This window comes from Anomalospiza imberbis, chromosome 13 (genome assembly GCF_031753505.1).
Source record: "Anomalospiza imberbis isolate Cuckoo-Finch-1a 21T00152 chromosome 13, ASM3175350v1, whole genome shotgun sequence".
NCBI lineage: Eukaryota > Metazoa > Chordata > Aves > Passeriformes > Viduidae > Anomalospiza > Anomalospiza imberbis.
Genome location: NC_089693.1, coordinates 1 through 21459, shown reverse-complemented (window position 1 = coordinate 21459; position 21459 = coordinate 1). Strand labels below are relative to the sequence as shown.

The window sequence follows — 21459 nt, the reverse complement described above, 5'->3', positions numbered from 1 at the left end:
TACCTGGTCATGTTTGATTAGCAGACATTGTGTACTGTAAATCAGCATACTACACAAGTGGAACTTCTCATTTGTAGCAAAGAACAGGATTACTTCATACTTGAACTTGAAGTGGAACACAGTCCAGCTGAAGAGTCCAGACATGTAATTCTGGTTTTCCAGTTTCTGAAGAGGTTCAGAATGCCTCCCTGGAAGCACTTAAAAGTATATGTAGGGCTGCAGAAAGCATATTTTTATGAGCTCAGAAGAAATGGAATAGCTTTCTGTAATTGCTGGGCAGCCTCACATAAGTGCCAATTCCCTCTGAAACGGCAGTTCACCAGGCAAAAGCCAGCTACAAAGAAAAATTCATTTGAATGCAAACTCTCCAACTGTCCAAGAGCACCAGTCTCCAGTGCTTGATGCGTCACTAGTCACAGCCTGAAGCAAAGGCCTTTAGTGCTTAAACGCCAAAACTGCAAGAGAAAGGTACAGTATTAACTACGTGTTGAAAGTAACTCTCTTTACCAATCCACACCACAGCATTTTTTGGCCAATATGAGCTAGCAGCTTCTTCAACTTTCTGCCAAAAGAAACTCAATGAGAAGAAAGCATATGAAACCCAAAAATTACTGTATGCTGATTTGTTACTTTTCTGTTACAGCATTTATCAACACTTAGTTTAAGTCCAAATAATTAGAAGCCATCAATAAAAAATGGCCTTGTACTTCAAGTACCTCAGGATAATGCTACAAGCAATCCTCAAGATATTCCTACCTGCCCAATGTTCCTCCAGCCTGGGTGTAGTATTTGTTATAATCCAAGCGTAGCAGCAGTTGAGCTAAGTCAGAGTTTATCTGATGATTGCGAACACTAGAGAGAATCTTGAAGAGAAGTGATGACTGACGACTGAATCCCTACAAATTTGAAGATGTCAGTTCTGGGCCTACTCAGAAGAGAATGAAAGCAAGCATCTCATCTCTGTTTCTGCCTACCCAGTCCTTTAACAGCCTGAAGAAAAGAATCACTGCAAGAGACGTGATGCTTGTGGTCCAGGATAAGGTAAGCTGTGAGCCACAAGAACTCCTAGATATTAGTTATACAAAAGGAGGGGTAGAGGTACCAACCTCTGCCTCCTTTCTATTCCAGTATCTGCCCCCGTTCCGCCTCTCTGTGCACACAGAATTTCCAACTCAAGAAGAGCTGATTAGCTAAAATAATTACAAGCACTTGGCTTTCACTTTTGTTCTACAGCTGTTAAAGCCAATATAACTGCTTAGGCAAATGTTTGCATGGGAGGAGAACAGACCCACAGAAACACAGATTCACCTTCACCAAAATACTGAGTTGTGCAGCTCCCCGTTCATCTAAGGGACCCAGATTCTGACTGACCAGAGAACAAAAGCTATGACAAAGATCCAGAATTTCATTTAAGCAGTGGAAAACCTACATGGAACAAAAAGTACAAATTAACAGTTGAAACAGAGTTCGAACATGGAGAGAAAGCAGAAAAGTTGTAGCACTCATAAGAAAGATGTTGCTGATACTGTATTTTTTAGTCAGGAAGGAAGATATTGATGCAGAATTTTTAAAAATGTTTTCTATGGAAAAAGGATTTAAATGTTATGCTGCATCTCCTGTATGCCCCTCCCACAACCTTTTGCACACATTTCTGGGAAAACAGCAATTGCCGTGAACCATCCAGATAGGCACAGGAGTCGCATACTGGCTTCTCTATCCAACTGGCAGGTCACCACTGCAGCTTTGGGAATTAAAAGGCAGGATAAAGACCAGCAAGAGCTGTGGTTCAAGGCTTTGGTTTCACTGTTTGCTAAACTAGGAATTTCCTTTGTATCAGTTATCTGACTCGGTAATTACTACTCGCACACCTTTATTCTACAATAACCTCATAGATGAGCACAGAAAAGTTGTGTTTCATTGAAACTAACCTTCTTTGCTAATGTTTTTGCGAGGCTGTTTATAAAGCTACTTCTTTAATGAAATTAAAAAGACCCTCAGTCCACTCGGGAACATCTCAACTATTTTTTTCTCTTACGTAGAAGAGGGAATTTTTCCTAGTCTAACACATATCAGTATGAGTCCCTCAGGAATACAGTTCCCAGCACTATGCTCATTAGTTCTTCTTTAATAAAATAACCTGTGATAAAATACAAGTTATTAAGGTTAACTGAACACTGAAATAAGCTTGACTTAGAATTGCCAGGAATAAAACATTCACACTCACCAACTCTAAATTAGAAGATCTTAATTAAATTTTCAGTTATAGTTTATACCTGCCTTACTCCTAGAATTGTAGTCTGCAGTCTGCAGGAGATTATCACTGATCTGTTTTAAAATATGTGATTTGTCATATCTGTACAAAAAGGTGTGTTTCTTAGGGCGCTTGGAGAATTGGTAGAAAAAGGTGAAAACAAGACCTACTTACAGGTTTTAGAAGGATGAAAGACTGAGCCAACAAATTACTTAGGAAATGATCGTGAGCCAATCGTATACTCTCAAAATCTCTTGTGGCGTTTATCTGCTGCAGAAGCTGTGAGAACTGAGACTCCAGTACATCAACCTGATGAATGTGTGAAGATACCTCATTAGTGGTTTGAGGAACTGCAAGTGCTTCAGACCAGCCAGAAGTTTGGAATAAGAAACTTACTTTCCTTATTGCTACTCTTATGTTAGAGGCTGAGGATCCCCTTCTCTCTGGCTGATGAATAGGGAATTATATACAAGAGCAGTACGTACTGTGGGATATGCAACAATTTTTGATGCCTAAGTAATATCTAAGTAGAAAGGGAAATAGTCATTTTCTTTAACTATGGAAAGGTATATAGCTAGAATGTAGACAAAGGTATTTAATTGTAGTAATTTCTAAATTTTATACTGGGAGATACTATTTGGAATCTTAGGGCAAAGGCTGCAGTACAAAAGCTCAGCCAGATTACTGTGGAGAATTTAGAAATCCAGGCTCCCTCTCAAGTCTTTAAAAACCAAACCAACCAAACAAAAAAGCCCAAAACTTAACTAAAAGTAGAATTCACTTAAAGAGGCCAGAGAAGGACCCAGGATGGTATCCTAATAATGGTCCTTCAGAGATGAGTGGTTTCTCACAAACATTTAGTAGCGTTAGAGAGCTACTAAAGAACTCCTCCATTTCACTTATTCACAAGTAAAAAACTTCATAATTGTAGCAGTGTACTAGACTTGTAAAGGAAATCCTGATTTCCTTAAGGTACAAGGAATCAGAAACCTGAGATAAGTCTTCAGTGCTCCCTCCATGCATTTCTGCCAGTTTCTGATTAACTGATATAGTTTATCTTTCTCTGTAATACTGACCTGCAGATAATACTGAAGATTGTCCACAAGGAAAGCCATGTGATCCCTCAGACGCCACTTGATAGCATCTGTTCTGTTAGATTTCAGGTGTTTACGTTGCATCTGGAGAGCCCAGCAGTGCTGTAGCTCAGCCTGGACTCGTCGCACACTCAGCAGGTATTTGAACACAACATTGTACCTATAATCCAAGCATAAAAGTACAAACTTGTTTAAGACTAAAACCTTCCTCTGTTACTGGAGAATGTAACAATGCAAGATTGGAAAAAGAAACAGGAGGTGACTGCCAATAGTTAAGGCCAATCAGGTCATGGCCCATGTGCCCCATTGGCACATCTTGCAGAGTAAGATTTCTGCTTGCATTGATTACTGACCTAAAAAATACGAACTTAGTTTCAGTGTAAGGAGGGGAGCTGTCAATGAAAACACTGTTAAAGTTAGCACTGTTTGTAAATTGGTGCAGATCTGTCAGTATCTTGCAGATCTTACTGTCATTACCAGTACTTGCAGTATGAGTAAGTGGAATGAGACATTTTAAGGTTCAGGGAGCAATAGCTCTACCTTTCTCTCCATAGAGAATAAAAACCCCCAACACACAAGTGAATGCCTCACATCAGGAAACATACAGATGAATAAAGAAAGACCATACCTAGTACTTACTTCTCGAGAACAGCAGGAGTAAAAAGAATGTGCAGTGGCCATTGAACTTTGTAAGAAAGGCCCAGAGCTGCCCATCCAGATGTGGGGGCTTCACGTGGAGATAATTCCCGGGGAGGCCCTTCACGAGTCTGAGAAGTATCTAAAAACAAGTAAGGTGCTGAATTATGTTATCTTCTCAGTCAGTGCTACCATGGCAAGAAGGAAAAGGGAAAGAACAGAAGAAGAAGAGTCAAAGTAGTCTAGGCCATCACATAGGGCAGTAAAGGGAACAAAATTAGTTTTTCTTTAACTCGAGAGAAGGGTAAGTAATCGACTGGAAAACAAAGTCACCATCTCCCCTCTTAATTCACTTCTAAAAATGCAAGTAGATACCTTTATGTTCCTTTCCGTGATACTCAATGGTTAGGTGAAGAAGAGGAAGAAGGTTGTCATCATCTAACAGTACCTTATGAGCAGACTGCTGAAATGCAATGTTGACATCTGACAAAAAGAGAACACGTATCAGCACAAGATGATGCAGCTAGTGCTAATTTTGCACCCATTAATTATTTACTCTTGGTCCTAAAAGACAACACTGATGCACTACTGACACTCTTTTCTTTTAATGCCAGTTTCAAATACCTGCCATCAGAAGGTTTCTGAGAGATTGTTTTCACTCACTCTCTGAGACAATCTAATTCACAAGTGCTATAGTTTCAAAACTAATGACATCGTGTAGAGAGTTAAGATAGAACTCTTCTGTACCGGACATAGATTACCACTTTCCTGCTATACCACGATGAGGCCAGTTTGGTAAGCAAATAAGCAACACTCACCATGTTCAGTTACAGCTGTAGGTGGTGTCTTTAACATGTGCTGTGCAGTGTCAATGAAGGCCTGAAACAGCTCACCTCTTCCCAAAAGGTAGAAGTCTTTTATAATCTGTGGAGATAAATTCATTGTACCTAACATACCAAAAACTGAGCAGAAATTTTAAGCATCCTAGCTGATAGCACCCATTTTTATTATTTGGACAAGTGCTGTTTGTAAACACAGCTGAGAGCTCTGAATTTCATTCACTGACCAAAAAGTCTACACCGCCTTTGCTTCAAGATGCAAACTACACATACCCCTCTAACTCTGTCTTTGACCAAGTTCTATCAGTGTATGCTCACTCTTGAGACTGGAAAATGAAAACAGCTTTACCTAAATGAAGCCCAGAGTGTAAGGGAGCAAAGTACTTAATAGAAAGAAGGGAAGGGAAGAAAGAGCTGCTTTAGCAAAAACAAACTAGCAGTTGCATTACCTTCAGTTGTCCTAGTAGATCCGATTCCTCCACCATCAGTTTCCAAAGATGCTAGTGAAGAAACAAAAATCAAACAACACAACAGAAACCTTCCCTCAGAATTATCTCACCCATTCAGGGAGAAGAGTAGCTGCTGTCTTCATTTGCGATGCATACAAAAAGAGCACCTATACAAAATGCTATATAAAGTACAAGAGAACACAGTGAGCATCCTGTGTAGCAGCCCATGCTATCAGTTAAAATTCTTGATATATACTGGCAAAAAACTCTGCCTAAGAAACCTGAAGACCTATGACAAAAAAGTGCAAATTCCTATGAAACCAGTTCTACCCCAGCTTTGTTCTTGATTCTCTAACCTTCTCATTTTCTTCTGTTCTCCTCCCTGCCCCAAATGAAAAAAAGATTAAAAATTGCCAAAGCATGTGCTTGGCAAGATGCCATCTATTATGCTGAAAGCAAATGAAAAGTTCTGAAGTAATTTCAAGTGAAATAAAAAAAAAACCCAAAAATTCCCTTCTTTCCCTCATGAAAGAGCACAGTATTTGTTAATGTCCTTTTGTCGCTAGAAGCTGGGTTTACACGAAGCCCTGAGACCAGTTAAAACAGCTGCACCATTGACATGTTTGTTCAATCATTGGCACTGACAAGCCCTCTTCTTCCAGGTCCTTCACAAAACTTAAGAGCTTCTCAGCCTGCATAAGTAGTTACCCTTCCTAGGATGCTCACCTCAGCAACAGTGCTCCGTATCCAGTCAACCACTGATTCAAAGTCCACCAAACTAAAAAGTGGTTGCTGCTTGAGTCGATGGAGTTCCGCTGCAAAAGTGTCCTCCTGGTTTTTTAGGATGGAGCCTGTGCAGCAATGATAAGAATTTCAGAGAGTAAAAAGGGATCCCATTTGGAGACACGCAGACAGCACAGAGGAACAGAAAGGCTGTCCAGGCAGCACTGTCTCAGGTCTGGAAAGAAACGTGAAGAGGAGGCTTCAAAGTACAAGTACCAAGGTATAAGATTACTATTGCATATATAGTTGCAGTATAGACACTTTGCTACGGCAGTGCTGTGGTATCAGTAAAACCCCCAAATAATTTCTATATAAATCGTTGCCGCTAAAAGCCCTTTTTCTAGGACTGAGCTAGATCTTCAAACCCACAAACTTTTCTGCCACATTAACCAGTTGGTTTGGGTCTCCCCATACCCCTGCCCCTTTCAAATCTATCCCACTGCCAGAACTAAGGGACTTTGTGTTATTTTAACCAACTGAGCTAGAAGACCAATTTCTTTTCCCCTTGCTTCTGCTACTGCAAGAAAACAGTCCACCTGAATTGGTCCTTTGTTCTCTGTAATGTCACTCAAGTAATTTAAGTACTTTTGCATAGGCATGCTCAAGGTAGAGAGCCACCACAGCAGTCCTCCCCAATTGGTGTAGGAATATATTTCCCAAACCACCCTCAATGTAAACTTTTCAAGCTCTCAAAGTGAACCATTAGCTAGAAATTTCTCTTCCTTGCTGTCTTTAAGGCTCCATATAATTTGTCTTTCATAGCAACTTTGGGACCATCTTGCAAGTGAATCTCACATGTTTGTGGATGCAAGTTAATCCCATGACACCGTTCTGCAACATACACACTTGGAGCAAGATGTGCCTTTGTGTCTGTTTGCAGTCTTCAGGGAGAGGGATGCAAACTGAAAAGAAAACAAGGCCTTTGCGATCACTTTATCCGGAGCAAATCACATGGTGACTTGCTGCTGGAAACTTGGAGATTATGTTTAGAAAGTGTTATTTATTCATCCTGTTCTTACACCTCTCCCTTGGAATCAATCAGAAGCAGAACACTGGGACTACTTCTCTGTCCTGGCACAACTATCCATGTAGTCTGTAATGGCCAATAGTCAGTGACTGTTGAGGATTTCGTTAATGTGGCATTTTGGAAACTACCTGTCAGTCACTCATAACTGAGCAAAGGTTGCAAGAAAGATGTTCCTTACCTTTTCTGGTCAGGTTAACATTCTGATTCTCAAACATCTGAACAGATTCTCCCACAAATAGGATCTTCTCAGCAACCCGTACAGGAATGTATGAAGGCAACATTTCTACTCTCAAAGAAAACTGCTTTAGAGACGGAGCCAACATGTTCTCCTCCTCAATCAAGCGCTGCCAGAGACACCAGGGAAAAGAAATCAAGTGCAAAACAGTGTCAGAAAATCAGGTAGAAAAGGTGTATAAAGGGGTGTGTGTGTGAGGGGGCATTTAAGAGCATTGGAAGTAAGCAGAAAGGCAACAGAACTGATACGTATCATTTAAGTAAGCCAGTAATCTTCCTTATACTTCTGGTATGCTAGCAGATCTCCCTGGAGATATTGCTTCCATCAGAGTGCAGCAGAAGGGGAAAAAGAAGCTAAACCTTTGTGGAACACCAACAAATTGGCTGTATTAAAGGGTTATGTTACATAAGCAAAAGGAGTGTTATTGCAAATGCATTACATCTGTCTTTTGCTGCCGTAACAATGTTAACTAGCATTACCAAAAATAATCCTCCCCTACACCCATTCCTGTTTTAACACTGTTAGAACACTTGTGATACAGGCCAAGTATAAATACCTCCACTAGTGAGCAAATAGGATAAAGATCCAAAGGCTTGCTAACAAAGATAAGGCAATTTTCTCAGTTCCCGTGAAAGCTGTTTTGGAATAATATGCTAAGTTATTAATTTTTTTCTGAATGTTAATAAGGAACTCCAAGTATGGAGGCAAGATCTTCCTTCAGGAACACAATGTTGATAATTTCATCTGGCTTTCTTGTTACTGGAGAATTAGTTTTGGTGGTCCATAATCCAGAAAAATTCACCCACAGTTTTGAGAATGTTTGCCATCTAAAAAATTCTTCATTTCAATAGAAGAGTTCAGTACAAATTTTTATACTGATGTTAACAGGTTGGTAATTCTTTTCTTAAGATTCTAGTGACACTTATAGATGATGCAACACCCAAGTATTTTATCGATCTATTCCACTAAAACTCAAGAGTTCTTACTTTACTCTTTGACTGAAGAATTGCCAACTCTGTTAGTTGATAATACTGAAGAAAGAAGTTCTTTAGTCTACAATTTCCACCATGGACCTAGAAGACTCAACAATTTTCACTTTCTTTATCCAATATAGTGAAATAATGGATTTTTCCACTAACTGCCTTATAAAGTTTTCCCCTGTTTTTCTCTGGGCATAGTCCATTTACAGCAGAGACTGTTGGCACAGGGAACTTAATTAGTATGCAACACAGAGTTTCTGTGTGGTCACAGCAAAGCTGCACGCACCACACTAATTCCTAAGTGCCCATGAAATGTTTTCTCACCATAAACTGGAGGGTGAATTTAGAGTTGAACTTGCTCCACACTATTCTCTATTCAGACACTATTCAAATGCTCAGTGTGGAAGACTACTCCATTGAGAAAGGTGCTTTGCAAAAGGGCACTCTAATGCTATAGCATCTCCCAGAAGAGTTACTACATTTCACCAGTGTGCTGGTAGGTTGCTCCCTTGCTTAGCTCCCTTGCTTGCTTTGACTCTCACATGACAAATTTTCTACCAGTAATGACAGTAGCATAAACCTGTTAGGTAACATTTGCACAACTAATGGTTGTGCAAGAAAGGCACCTGACCCAGCTGCCCACAGAAAGTGTGCAAATCAAGTCAACAGCCAAGTTCCCCACACCCTGTTCCTTGCAATTGCTCACACTACCACCAATGCCTATGTTAAACTGATCACAGTGTTGGCCATAAGGAATGAGAAACCAGTCAGTCAAGAGCAGTGGGCATGCAGCAGTTCCCATTACTTGGGACATCAGTGTCTACACAGATTCCATCCATACGGCTTTCTGCCGTGGGGTTATCCAAATGTGCCAAACAATAGGTTGAAACAGGGACTAATAATTAAAGGGTGGCTGGACAGGAACAAACGCAGATCCAAACCAATGTGGTTAATCCGACGTTCTCCCTTTATTGTTTACAGACAGTAGTTTTTATACACTTCCAGACAGTTTACAATCGTGAGCACACTCTCATTGGCAAGCAAACATTGTTTGTTCCTGTCATAAGGTGGCTAAAGTTTCGCACTGCAGACCTATACTAATTCACACCTAGATAGCTCAGTACACTGTGTTATACCTTAATATAATTTCTGACTGCGCCACAAACTTATTCTTAACTGCACCACAGGCTTTCAGGCCTCCGAAGCCCACATCCGAGGCCTAGGCTGGGGTAGCTCAACTTTCACTCTAAACATATAAATCATGAACATCTAGATCGTGACCCATTTCTCTCAGAAATTGCTCTACAATAGGTCTCTGTCCCTTATGCCTAGCAGCAACCTATTACAGTATTATTTCGATTTACCATCCTAGCAGGTTTCAGTATATGTCTAGTCTAGCACAGCTTGCACTGAGGCAGAATACAATACACATCTTCTTTAGTTCCCTAAGGACCAAAGATGTCAAGGTATGACTTGTAGATCTTACCAGGTCCTGCAGTTCGCGTAGCTGTTTTCCTGTAAGTCCCCCAATTCCTAAGTCATCGTCATCTTCTTCAGGTTGGCTAGGGACGTTTCCAGAAGAGGGGCCTTGTTTGATAAAGAACTCTTCATGTTGGTCTAGTAGCAATCCATGCAGCATCCAGGCAGAGAGCTGCTTATACATGACTCCATGACACACAGCCAGAATCCTGAGGTCAAGTGAAACAGTCAGTCAGGCCTTTGCACACAATAATCAAAACGTCATTGAATGTTATTCCAGAAAGTCCAGTTGGTCAGCCAGGCAGTATGGCAAGTACTAAGTGGCTAATGTGGTATTTTATATATATACTTTTTTTTTTTTTTTTTTTTTTTTTTTTTTAACAGAGAAAGGTGGACAAAACTAGAAAGTGCAAAAGTAAGCTAACATATCCTCTGAACATGTGGCTTCTCCATGGAAATGTGCTAGTATACCAGAGGTGTAAGTCTGCAATGGCTGCTATTTCTACTCAAAGTTCATTTTAAGTAGTTTGACTTTCTCCACAAGGACATACAAACATCACAACACTCCTCACACAGTCACATTTATCATTTTGAAGGATCAAAGATCAGTGATATGCAAAACAAAGAAGAAAAACCTGGGCTTGAAGTTTTCTAAGCCCTTAACCTAAAGTATGGAGAAAGACTTAGTTCTCACCACAAGCCTACTTTAGATAAATAATGGGGATGGTGACAGTTTTCCCCTGCATGGTACTCCTATTTTTATACCATGTAAGGCTGTTTTGCATGTACTGTTTCAACAAATAAGAAACACTTTGACACTAACTCCAGAAGAATGAAGTAATAGTTTTACTGGATCTACATACTTTTCAAGAGCACTGCGAACAGGAGGCAGCCCCCCACAACTATGTTTGTGGACTGTCTCCAATATCTGGCACCCATGAATCTGCAGAAAGAAAAGGTTAGACCAGGTCTGTTATTTGGATCTGTACTGACCTTTTTATACATTTAAACATTACACTTTCAGCTAACAAAAAAATGCCTTGACAAACTGAACAAGTCTTACAGAAAGAAAGGTGTAACATGCTGTGTGTAGTGATGAAAAAGGCCTCCTATTTGTGGCTCTGCACTCAAGCTTCTCTCAATACCTTCCCTTAAAAAAAATGTAAGCATCTCTGGATTCTCAAAACATTAGCCTCTGCCTTTTTTATTTCAGGCAACAGCCAGAGAAAACAGAAAAGAAAAATTCCAACCACCAGCATCCTGTCCTACAAAATTCAAGACATCAAAGACTATGGGATAAGGGAAAAATTCAAATACAGTGTAAATAAATTTGTAAAATACTCTCAATACTTACAGTAGAACTAGTAATAGGGCACCCATTACTGAAACTACATTATTTTCTACTTTCAGAAGTCTGGGATGGGGGCAGAAATTACTTTATCAGTTAAAGAGAAAACCTGTTAAGAGAAACTAGCTGCAATTTTACTGTACCTTTTGAGTTTTGATCTGTTCCACCATGACCATCACAGAGGGGAAGAGTAACTGAAACTGCAGAACAAGAAGTGAAATATTGATTTAGGTTGTTATGTAAGGGAGAGGAAAAAAAAAAACTGTACTTGAGTAACTGTGGACAGCAGCTGAACACAGTAATTTCATAAAACTATTACCCGTCCTTCCTCACAAATTAGAAACATGACATCTCTAGGAAGTATGTCTTCCCTGCACTGGACCAAGATGCACGAAGTTACTATATTCCAGCAGTAGTTCAGGCTAAACACAGTCAGTGAGGAATGTGTGAGGGTCAAGGTGGAGGACCTTAGCTTTGTGCTAAAGTACAGGTGATCCTCTGAGCATGATTAAGGGACTACAATGTAGAGGCATTAGATGGAAATGGCATGACATGATGAAATAAGCCTTGTTTATCCCACCCACTTTCTTATTAGACTCAATGAGGGATAAGAGCAAGCAAAGAACACTGCCTCTTTAATAACATGACATACCTGGTCCAAGGAGTAATTAACATGTGAGATGGAAAGATGTGGGTCAGCCAGAAACTATAAAGATAAAACAATTAATGAAGATTAATTATCACAACCACTAAATGGTGATGCTACCCAAGGTATGACAGCTACTAGTCTAGCAGAGATTAATCAAAACCTCTAAAACTGAAAACAGAAGCCACAGTAGTCTGAGACAGCACTGGGCTGTCTCACTGGGCTGACAAAGATGGAGCCCTTTGTTGTAGATGTCGGCGAACCCAATGGGAAGAATGATGATGTCTGACTTATTTCAGAAGGCTGAATGATTTCTTTATTATAATTATGCTATGATACATTAATATACTATATAAAAGAGGATACTAAAAACTACATGCTACTCTCTCTATCATATCTAACTCCTTCACAACTCGTGACCCTGTTCTCCAGAGTCCAGACACAGGTGGATCCGATTGGCCATCAGGCCCAAACAATCCACTGTGATCCAACCAGGCATTCACTCTAGGTAAACAATTCTCCAAGCACATTCCACAAGAGAAAAACAAGGAGCAGAAATAGAAACTGTTTTCTCTTTCACTTCTCTCTGTGCACCTTTATAAAAATCCTGAGAGAGAGAGAAATGTGCTTGCCACAGCCCTTACTGAACTGAAGGAAGAGAGGACAATAGGATGAAAAGTAATTTATAATGGCATCTCACAGGAATAATTTGGAAGGCATCCCTAACGTGGAAGGGAAAATATCTCGTTTCATCTTAGAAACTACTACTAATATATTAATTGCAGAAATGACAAGTTTCCACAATCTGCCAGCAGCACTACAGCCTCTTGTACTGTATCTCCTTTACCTCTTGTTCTAGGTCAAGTAGTGCCTGTCGATAAGGCTGCAGCACTGAATCAAGACCTGTGCAGAAGGCTCTCAAATAAATGCCATGCAATCCACTCTGGTTTTGCTGAGATGGATGGTGATCCTGAAACCAAACAATAAAATCTGCCTCAGCATACTCGTGCAAGTCTGAAGAGTAATCTAGTATCTGTGCAGCGTCACAGCAGTAGTCAGTGCTCCAAACTCGTTGAAATGCACCTTAGCTCACCACAAAGTGATCAGAAAAACAAATACAACCTTTTCACAATGAGGGTTACTTGAGCAGACTGATATTTAGCTCTTTTGTGAACCCCTGAAAGTGCTGGGAGCCTCTGGTGCCAGTGCTTCTTTTCACTTAAGTGTGCCTCTTGGATCTCAAGGCTCTTCGCAAATCATGAGGAGACAGTCATGAGCATCCCGCTCAATTGACAAACCCTGGCCAGTCTGCTGTGGTCAGAAATTATTACAAGACTTCCCCAATAATAAGATTTTATATTTGATTCATTCTTCAATGCTCTCTACCCTCCCCTTACAAGCATCGCAGAGAGCTTTCTGGAGCTCTGCTCGGTGCTAGCGCGAGCACGGGTATGGGCCACGGGCCACTCCTGTGTCCCGGGCAGCTTGGCCTTACTGGCACCTGCCGCGCTCTTCCCGGGAAACACCTCGGCCCAGCGGCCCCACCTGCTGCTGTACGTGTCCCGTGTACTGCTCCACGAATTCGGCGAAGCGGATGTAGTCGGTGCCGAGGCGGCAGAGCCGGTTCAGGACGCTGGTCTCGCTGGGATGCAGAAACGGCAGCTCCTGAGACACCTGGAAGGGAAAACAGCGGTGACGAACGAATGGACGGACGGAAGGGCCGCGCAGGGTAGGGGGTGGGGGGCAGGCGGGGCGGGGGCCGGGCCGGGGTGGCTGGGCTTTGCCCGGGGCCGTGCCACACCTGGAGGCCGCCGCGCTTGCTCCAGGTGAAGGCCGCCCCCGGGTAGCCGCTCAGGGCCAGCAGCAGCTCGTGGATCATCCTGCTGCGCGGGGCCGCGCGGGCCGCCGGGAGCAACGCGGGGGCCGCCGGGAGCGGCGGGCGGGAGGCGCAGCGGCGGGGCCCGCAGTGTGCAGGAACGGGAGTGGCCGTGATGCTAAGGGCCTCTTCGGGAGGTCCCATTCAGGACAACAGCAAATGCGCAGCCCTCTATGTAGACTTGGTTTCGATATGCCTCACTAGGTTTCTTTATCGGTTTCTCAGGTTATCTCTCAGTGTTTTATCAGTGCCAGTTTTACCTTTCTCCATTTATGATGTATTGCTTTCCTTCACTTCCTGTTGTAATCCGGGTAGTCTTTTAATCAAAACTGTCTAGTTTGAAAACTATCAAGTTATTTAATAAAGTGGTTTTCAGCAGCCTCTTTTTCTTTCCCGCCCCCCCCCCCCCCCCCATTTTTGACAGTGTTTTTCCCTATGTGCATGTTTACTCTTCTTCATTTAGAAGAAATTAGTGTTTAGTGTTACGGGTCATCTAATTTGTATTTGGTTCAGCTTGCCACAATAAGGTCTGAAATGTAGGAAGAATATGGGCATGTACTAACTATAGCTGTACAGCTTTATGTGTAAATTGGGAGCCCCAACATTATTGTTTATCATGTATGAGTATAATAAAACTATCTTTCTGTTGACAAAACTTCTAGCATCATAATAAAGACTGAGGAGTTGGGCTAGACATTTGTTATGCATCCTTGACATAAATATCACAGTTTACAATTGGCCTGGAAACCTCTGCAAAAGAACAGATAACAGTAGTTTATTTAAAGGATTTTGGTGCTCATTTTCTCTGGGAAGCCTAGTAATTAGTCGTTAAGGCAAAAAACTTAAAAGAATTTTTTTACAGAATTGGTTACTCAAATTTTGAAATGAGAGAAAAATAGGTATCTCTATAATATTTGTAGGGCCATATGACTAGTGCTCATTCAACATTAGGGGGAAAAAAAGACAAGGAACAGGAAAGGCAATAAATTAGACACATAGATACACAACTCCTAATAAAAACATTTCGCAAAGTCAATAACAAACACCAGAAATCTTAAATCAGGGGAGCTGTTATAGCTCCATTGAATACAACCTTGAAGAGGCTCAGAAAGGTTCTTTGATGACATGTAATAATTGTGTTTTATTTTTCTTATCAGAATGAGATGTTTGCGAGGGAGGATTGTGGCACTGTGCACAAATGTTATGAGATTTTTAGGGGGAACAAAATGAATTCTGCACTCCCCAGTCTACATATAAACATTATTTTAAATGACTTCTCATTGCATAACTTACAAGTGGTCACATGTGAAGTAATGCAAATGTTTATAAATAGAATCCTAACTGCATTAGAAAACCTTTTGCTTTGTAATTTATGTCTGGCATTCCCCAGTGTAGTTATTTCTGTAACCATTGAATTATATCTTTCTTTAATCAATTAGGTTCTCTAAGATTGTTGAGTCCAACCAATGATCAAACACCATCTTGTCAACTATATCGAAGCACTAAGTGCCACATCCAGTCTTTCCTCTAACACTTACAGGATGATGTCTCCACCGCGTTCCTTGGCAGCCCATTCCAATATCTAATCATCCTTCCTGTGAAGAAATTCTTCCTAATGTCCAAGCTAAACCTGCCCTGGCACAGCTTTAGACTGTGTCTTCTTCTCCTGTTCCATGTTATATATAGTAAGTAAATATACTTTTTGATGGGCTCATGGAATCATTGAGTTTGGAAGTGACCTCTAGAAATCTCTAGTCCCACCTTGTTTCCTCAATACCAGGTGAACTCGAGCAGGTTTGTCCAGGACTATGTCTAGTTAGGCTTGAACTATCTCCAAGGACAGAGACTCCACAACTTCTCCAGGTAACTTGTTCCAGTGTTGGATCACCTACAGAATACAACTATTTTTTATTTTGTTGAAATGGGACTTTTTATGTTTTTCAGTCCATTGCCCACTGCTTCTTGGCATGTTCTCTCAAGCTCTCCTCACATGTCAAGATGCTCCAAGCCCTTAATCAATTTCACTGTACTTGTTCCATTATGTCCATGTCTTCCTTGTACTGGGGAAGCTGAAACTGAATCCACAGCTGGGAAGATGAGAATGACTGATTGACTCCTTTACCTGCTGGTGATGCTTTTCCTAACAGAGGCTATGGGTCTTCCAAATTACTTAATGTGCGCTTAGGTAGTAAATGTATGCCCTGGCAGTGAAATTCATGTGACTAATTAAAATGGACACATGGTGGCTGGCATTGTCAGTACTCTGACCCTTGAACAAGAAATAGGCAAAGCAACAGTAACATGTACTGAGGGGAAGGGAAATTTTCAGGGCATGATTCTCCTGGCAGTGCTGCTGGATGTTGCTATTGTTTTGGGGCACCTGCTTCCACTTGTGGCTGACATTTCAGGTGAGTTACCACGGTTTGGTTAGTAGAGCTGTTTAGATGGAAAGGCATGACTGCATCCAGCAAGGCCAGGTTTTGCTACTGTGAAGGGCAACGCAGCTGGGGAACCTGGCAGGACAAGAGGGGCTTAGGCAAAGCAGCATGTGGGAGGCAGCCGGGCTGCGGATGCTGAGCTGATGAGGCTGCACTGCACACAGTGTGGCGCACATCGGCTGGGCACACATGGCTGGGCTGGGAGGGCTGATGACCAGGTTGACCTGGGCTGTGTCCCGCATATGCTGGCGGAGTTTAGGTGAGAGCTCTGCTGGGTGTTAGGAATGAGGCTAACAGGCAGATTCAGAGCCAAGGCGCTGGCCCTGTGAGAGGGAAGGACTCCGGGGAGAGACAAGACGGCCAAGCCGAGTCCTTCAGGTTTACGGGACGGGCCGAGCTAGACTGGGGCCTGGGTCCGGCCGGAGGGGGGCTGCGCAACTCGTCCTTTCTCTCCAGCAGCGGCCGAAGGTGGCAGGGGCGCCTAGGGTGCGGCCGGGGCGGGCAGAGGGAGAGAGAGCGCGGAGGGGCGACTCCTCCCCCGCCACACCCGGTGCGGCAGGAAGAGGAACAGCCGCGCCCAGCTCCCGCTAGCCCCAGCCCAGCGCCATGGCGGCGGAGGACGTGGACGGGCTGGCCGTGTCCCGGCCCCACTATGGCTGTAAGTACCGGGACCCCAGGGGTCCGGGAATCCGCGTGGCCGCCAAGCGACGCCCGGTCCGAGCTGTCCGTGCCTTCCAGCGTTCAGCGCTGGGAGGGGAGGCTGGGCCACCGCAGGCATGGGGGGAGCCGCGGGGTCCGGGCTCCGGGACAGCGCCGCGGGCACGGTGCGCCCCGCCGGCTCTCCTCGCGGGCCCCGGCGAGCTGCGCCTCCCGCGAGATGGGCGCCGTGCCGTGCGGGAGCTCGTCGAAGCTCGACGGTCCTCCTGAGCATTTGGAGATGAGCGCTGAGAGAAGGCAGTGGATGAGCAGCGAAGGGGCGTCCCGCGGCTGTGCCGCCGTCGTCTGCCGCGGACGAGCCCTGCGCCTCGCCCAAGATGTCCGCCGCGGGCGGGGCGGGGGCGGCGCTGCCTTCCGCCTTCCCGCCGATTTTGGCGACCACACCCGATGTGCTGGGCGAAACACCGCTCCCGTCGGACACCTTCTCTGCCTTGTCGTGGGCTTGCTATGGATAGGGAGGCTTTGGGTCTTGGCGTCCGACGCGCGGGCTCGCCTATGCTGCCGTTCCGCGTCAAAAATGATCAACGGTGGAGGAAAACGTGGTGCTGTGGAGGGGCAGCGTTGTAAGCGGCAGTCGGTCCGACCTGGTCTTCTAACACTCCAGGGATGGGGCTGCCACAGCTTCACTGAGCAGCCCGTGCCAATGCCCCACTGTGAAAAACGCCAATCACTTGGTTTTTAAAATTTTAAAAGTTTAATAATAATAGTTATGAAAATAGTAATACAATTAGAGTAATAAAAATTCAGAGTTAGGACAATTACAAGACAATAAAAAGCAAAGAATTACGGACGTCCAGATGCTCTCAGGCACTTAAGCCCGATAAGCATATTTTGTGAACAAAGGGATAAGCCTTAAAAACCATACACTGTTGCATATTCATACATACTTCATGGTTATGCATACATTCTATTTAAAATAAGAAACTCTGTCTGGAATATGTCAACTCCTTCTTCTAATCCCCACGGCATCTTCGGGTCTGAGCAAGGCCTGAAGAAATTAGCTTCTTCTGATAAGAGAACCATAAATTCCTCTTCTCTGGAAGATTTAGGTGTTTTGGGATTGTCCTCTCAAAGCGAGTATCTAATTTTTTTAAAAAAAGCCCACATACATAGTTTCTATTTTAACTACAAAACTACATTTACCATACTATTAAAATGTTAATACAGCACTTCTAATCAATATAACATAATACATATAGTATTCAATTTAATATTTGCGAAAAGCCAATCATAAAATAGGCATTTTTCACACTCACTATCTTCTTGGTTCAAGAATTTCTCCCTATCACCTGGTCTAAATCTCTTCACCTCTAGTTTAAAACTGTTGCCCCTTGTCCCATCAGTATTTCCCTCTTCCTTTTATAAGCTCCCTTTTAAGTATGGAGAGGCCACAGAGAGAGCCTTCTCCAGGCTGAACAACCCCTGCTATCTCAGCCTGCCACTGTGGGAGAGGTGTTCCAGCCCCCAGAGCATCTTTGTTGCTCTCCTGTGGACGTGCTCTAGCAGGTTTTGTGCTGAGGATGCCAGACATGGATGCAGTGTTCCTGCTGGGGTCTCACAAGTGCACCATAGATTGTTGAAGTTATTTTAGGTATAAGCTAGCCTTTGCTTAATAACAGTATGAGACATTTCCTATTTGTCAAATTGGTCCATAATACCTAAAAAAGCTGTGGGTTTTTCTTCTTTTTTTGATATGAGATGTATTTAGCTGTAAGTATGGGAAGACTTTTTCACTGAGGCTTTGAACACACAGAATCTAGAAAATTTAGGCATATTACCCCTATATAGGTCTTCAGCATGATCCAAAGATGGCATGCAGTTTGGGAATTTGAATGATTCCCTTCCATATAGGGACTGTGAGTAGCATTTCCACCTTGCTTTAGAGGTGGACTATAAAGATATAGAAGGGGTTATATGATGTGAATATGTATTTGTGTCTTTCCTTCATAATTTGCTATCAAAATTGGAGGATAGGTGAGGGGACAAGTGGTCACTGATGTGCTTTTGAGGAAGACAAAGGCAAAGCTAGAAGAAAATAAAGGATTGTTTCTAAGAAATTGTAAGAGGGATGCCATGAATTGAGAAATCAGGAAGAAGGAAGCTGGCAAATTTATGTGAAAAGGAAATGGAGCGTTTTCTCTTGCTAGTAAAAACAAGTAATCAGATCCTTAGTTTTCTGAATTTAAAAAAACCAACTGTGATGAGTTTCTGTGGGAGAGGTTGGATCTGATTTTTGATGTGTCTGTTCCATTACATTCAATCTTCAGCCATCTGAAGGCCATGTTTCATTTATTTTCAGCTGTCTTGGATAACGAGAGATTAACAGCAGAGGAAATGGATGAAAGGCGACGCCAGAATGTAGCCTATGAATACCTTTGTCATCTGGAGGAAGCAAAGAGGTAAGAATAATTGAATTTGAAACTGCTGGTGCTTTAAAAGAAGATGTGACCTTTGGTACGGGGAATAATTTGGATGCATGTTACCTCTTGTCTTGGTTTCTTAGTGGCTATATAGTTTCACTAGAAAAAACAACCAACCAAAAAAATCAAAGAAACTCCCTTCCTCCCTGAAAAAAAACAACCGACCTCTGATGTGTGTTTCTAAGGTTCTCAGAGACTTCATGACGAGGACTCTGAAGCTGTTTGTTCTGTTATTCCTAGCACTAGATGGGTTCTCCTGATGCCATGATGATTTTTTACCTTTTCTTTTTATATACCACTTATATATTCTCAACACCCTTAACATGTATACTTGTAATTCTTTAAGTCTAATATCTTAGCATAGTCCTGGTATTCTGTTAAGCCAGAAGACCAAAGATCCTGAAGGCCTTGTAGTTGGACGCCGAAAAACCTTACGGTATGTTGAAAAACCAAGACCCCCTCTAAAACATGTCCTGTAAACTAAAATTAAGTCCATCTGGGGGAAAATACTTGAAGACAAGAAAATGTCACACTGTTCATTTAAACCTCTAATTGGAGCATCATTTTTAAATATACTAATTTACAAAGTCCCTAAAATTGTATACACAATCTACTGTGTGTGTACATTTTGACTTATTCCACCTTGGTGAATTACTGTACCATAAAAATCCTTATTAGATACCGAGATAAAAAGCCCTTTATCCCTTAACCCTATCTAACTCTTAATTCTAAACCCAAGAAAAGGCATCAATTCCTGTTGTCTAACTTGTATACGTCTCGTGCAATATTGCCTCCTGGCTTAGCAGTGCACACGAAAAACGGTTATTCCCTTCCTCTTATCTGAAACCTTTTATAAATTTAAATCGTAGCAGTGTATATTCCTTGCACACTGAGAACTCAATTCTTGTATATTTCTCCATGCATCCATCTATTTAATAGATCTGTAGTACTTTTCCCTGGGTTGCTCGGACTTCTCCCCAGACACTCAGTGTCTTTCTGGAAGTCCTCTGCCAAAAGAGAGAAAACTTTTCCAACAGGGCCTTAGTGGGCATACTTACAAAGAGCGCAACGATTATTTTGCATACCCCAACAGATATGATAGTATCATACATTATTGCATGGTATCTGCTTTTTCATGATGTTATGGCACAGTAGAGTTTTGCTGAGTTGTCACCTTGAAGTTGTGCTGCTGACATTTGTTTCTCATCTTTTGTTTATACGATCTATCGTGTTTTCCCAAGTGTTACCCTTCACTCGATCCTGCTGAATTAGATTTTTCCTGATTTTTGTTTAAAATATTGAAATAACTTTTATCTTATTCTTGTCTTCCAGCATATGTGTAATCTCCATGCTTAATAAGCTTATAAACATACTGTGTATCATCATTCAGACAATTAATTGAGAGTATGATCAGAACACACAGTAGATGCTGTGAAGGAAAAAGGACTGGTATTAAAAATGAATGCATGAAGTCCTATTGTTGCTATTTAAAAAAATATTTTGCAAACATTAAATCCTATATGCTGTATTTGAAGAATAGGAATGCAACATACATAAACGCATGTTTGACATAGCCGAGAGCATGTTTTGTCATAGCTCAGCGAACACTTAAGTCTCCCTTTGTCCTTCAAAAGGTGATGTGGGTTAAGGAGCCAGAAAATTTTCCCTGGCTGGGTGATGAATTTTGTATAAATATGTGTCATTCTTCCTTAGCAAGGCAGACATGTTCAACTGTGACTTTACCGAGGAGGAAGTACTCTGTTTGTACAAGTTCACTGCTGGCAGAATATAAAGGATTTAATTCCAGGACTTTAATTTTACCAAGAATTTATAGTATATTTTTGAAGGGATGGGGAGCACACAGTTTATGCTGTAGTCCTTTAGGTGCATTATGAGAGTTATCACTACTGTAAGTTCACAGAGACTGCTTAGTTAATAGTAGATAATAATTTTCCTTCCATACAGACTTGAATGAAGTTTGAAGTAGTAAGTAAGATCTGACTGTGTTTCAAAATAACTCCTTCCCTTTGAATACAAAGTTTTTAGCAGCAAATGCGGGGCAAACAGGGAGAGATGAGTTGCCCTGTTGTAACTGTCCAAGCTTGAAGGAGCCCCAGATCTTTTACTCGTGTGCTCTTTCTGTCATCAACCTCGGAGTAAATGCTTGAGGAGATACTGATTCTCTCTTGAATTACATGCCCAAATCTGAAAACAAACAAACAAACAAACAAAAACACCCCA

General features: G+C 42.1%; 1 protein-coding gene across 3 annotated transcripts; it reads right to left on the bottom strand.

Moving 5' to 3' along the window:
- Nucleotides 1-128: 128 nt before the first annotated feature.
- Nucleotides 129-13716, bottom strand: TUBGCP4 (tubulin gamma complex component 4). 3 transcript variants are annotated; one of them, XM_068203370.1, is made up of 19 exons: nucleotides 13569-13716; nucleotides 13313-13441; nucleotides 12615-12737; nucleotides 11774-11827; nucleotides 11265-11321; nucleotides 10637-10716; nucleotides 9781-9982; nucleotides 7258-7423; nucleotides 5996-6120; nucleotides 5270-5320; nucleotides 4800-4905; nucleotides 4357-4464; nucleotides 3985-4123; nucleotides 3328-3505; nucleotides 2648-2698; nucleotides 2426-2560; nucleotides 1309-1425; nucleotides 757-896; nucleotides 129-455 (listed from the first exon to the last, which is right to left on the bottom strand). In XM_068203370.1, exons 1-19 carry the CDS (start codon nucleotides 13644-13646, stop codon nucleotides 443-445), a joined length of 2052 nt encoding a protein of 683 aa, XP_068059471.1. In that variant the 5' UTR covers nucleotides 13647-13716; the 3' UTR covers nucleotides 129-442. The 3 variants fall into 3 exon arrangements, with proteins under 3 accessions (XP_068059471.1, XP_068059473.1, XP_068059474.1); XM_068203372.1 differs by lacking the exon at nucleotides 2648-2698; XM_068203373.1 differs by lacking the exons at nucleotides 129-455; nucleotides 757-896; nucleotides 1309-1425 and having other exon boundaries at nucleotides 2442-2560; nucleotides 2648-2774.
- Between the last annotated feature and the right edge of the window lie 7743 nt (nucleotides 13717-21459).

Coding starts and splice junctions, on each gene's coding strand:
- TUBGCP4 (XM_068203370.1), bottom strand. CDS start 13,646: ATGATCCACGAGCTGCTGCTGGCCCTGAGCGGCTACCCGGGGGCGGCC. Junction 6,121..7,257: donor TGTTAACCTGACCAGAAAAG/GTAAGGAACATC, acceptor ATTGCTGCACAG/GCTCCATCCTAAAAAACCAG. Junction 4,124..4,356: donor TCACGGAAAGGAACATAAAG/GTATCTACTTGC, acceptor ACTTGTTTTTAG/ATACTTCTCAGACTCGTGAA.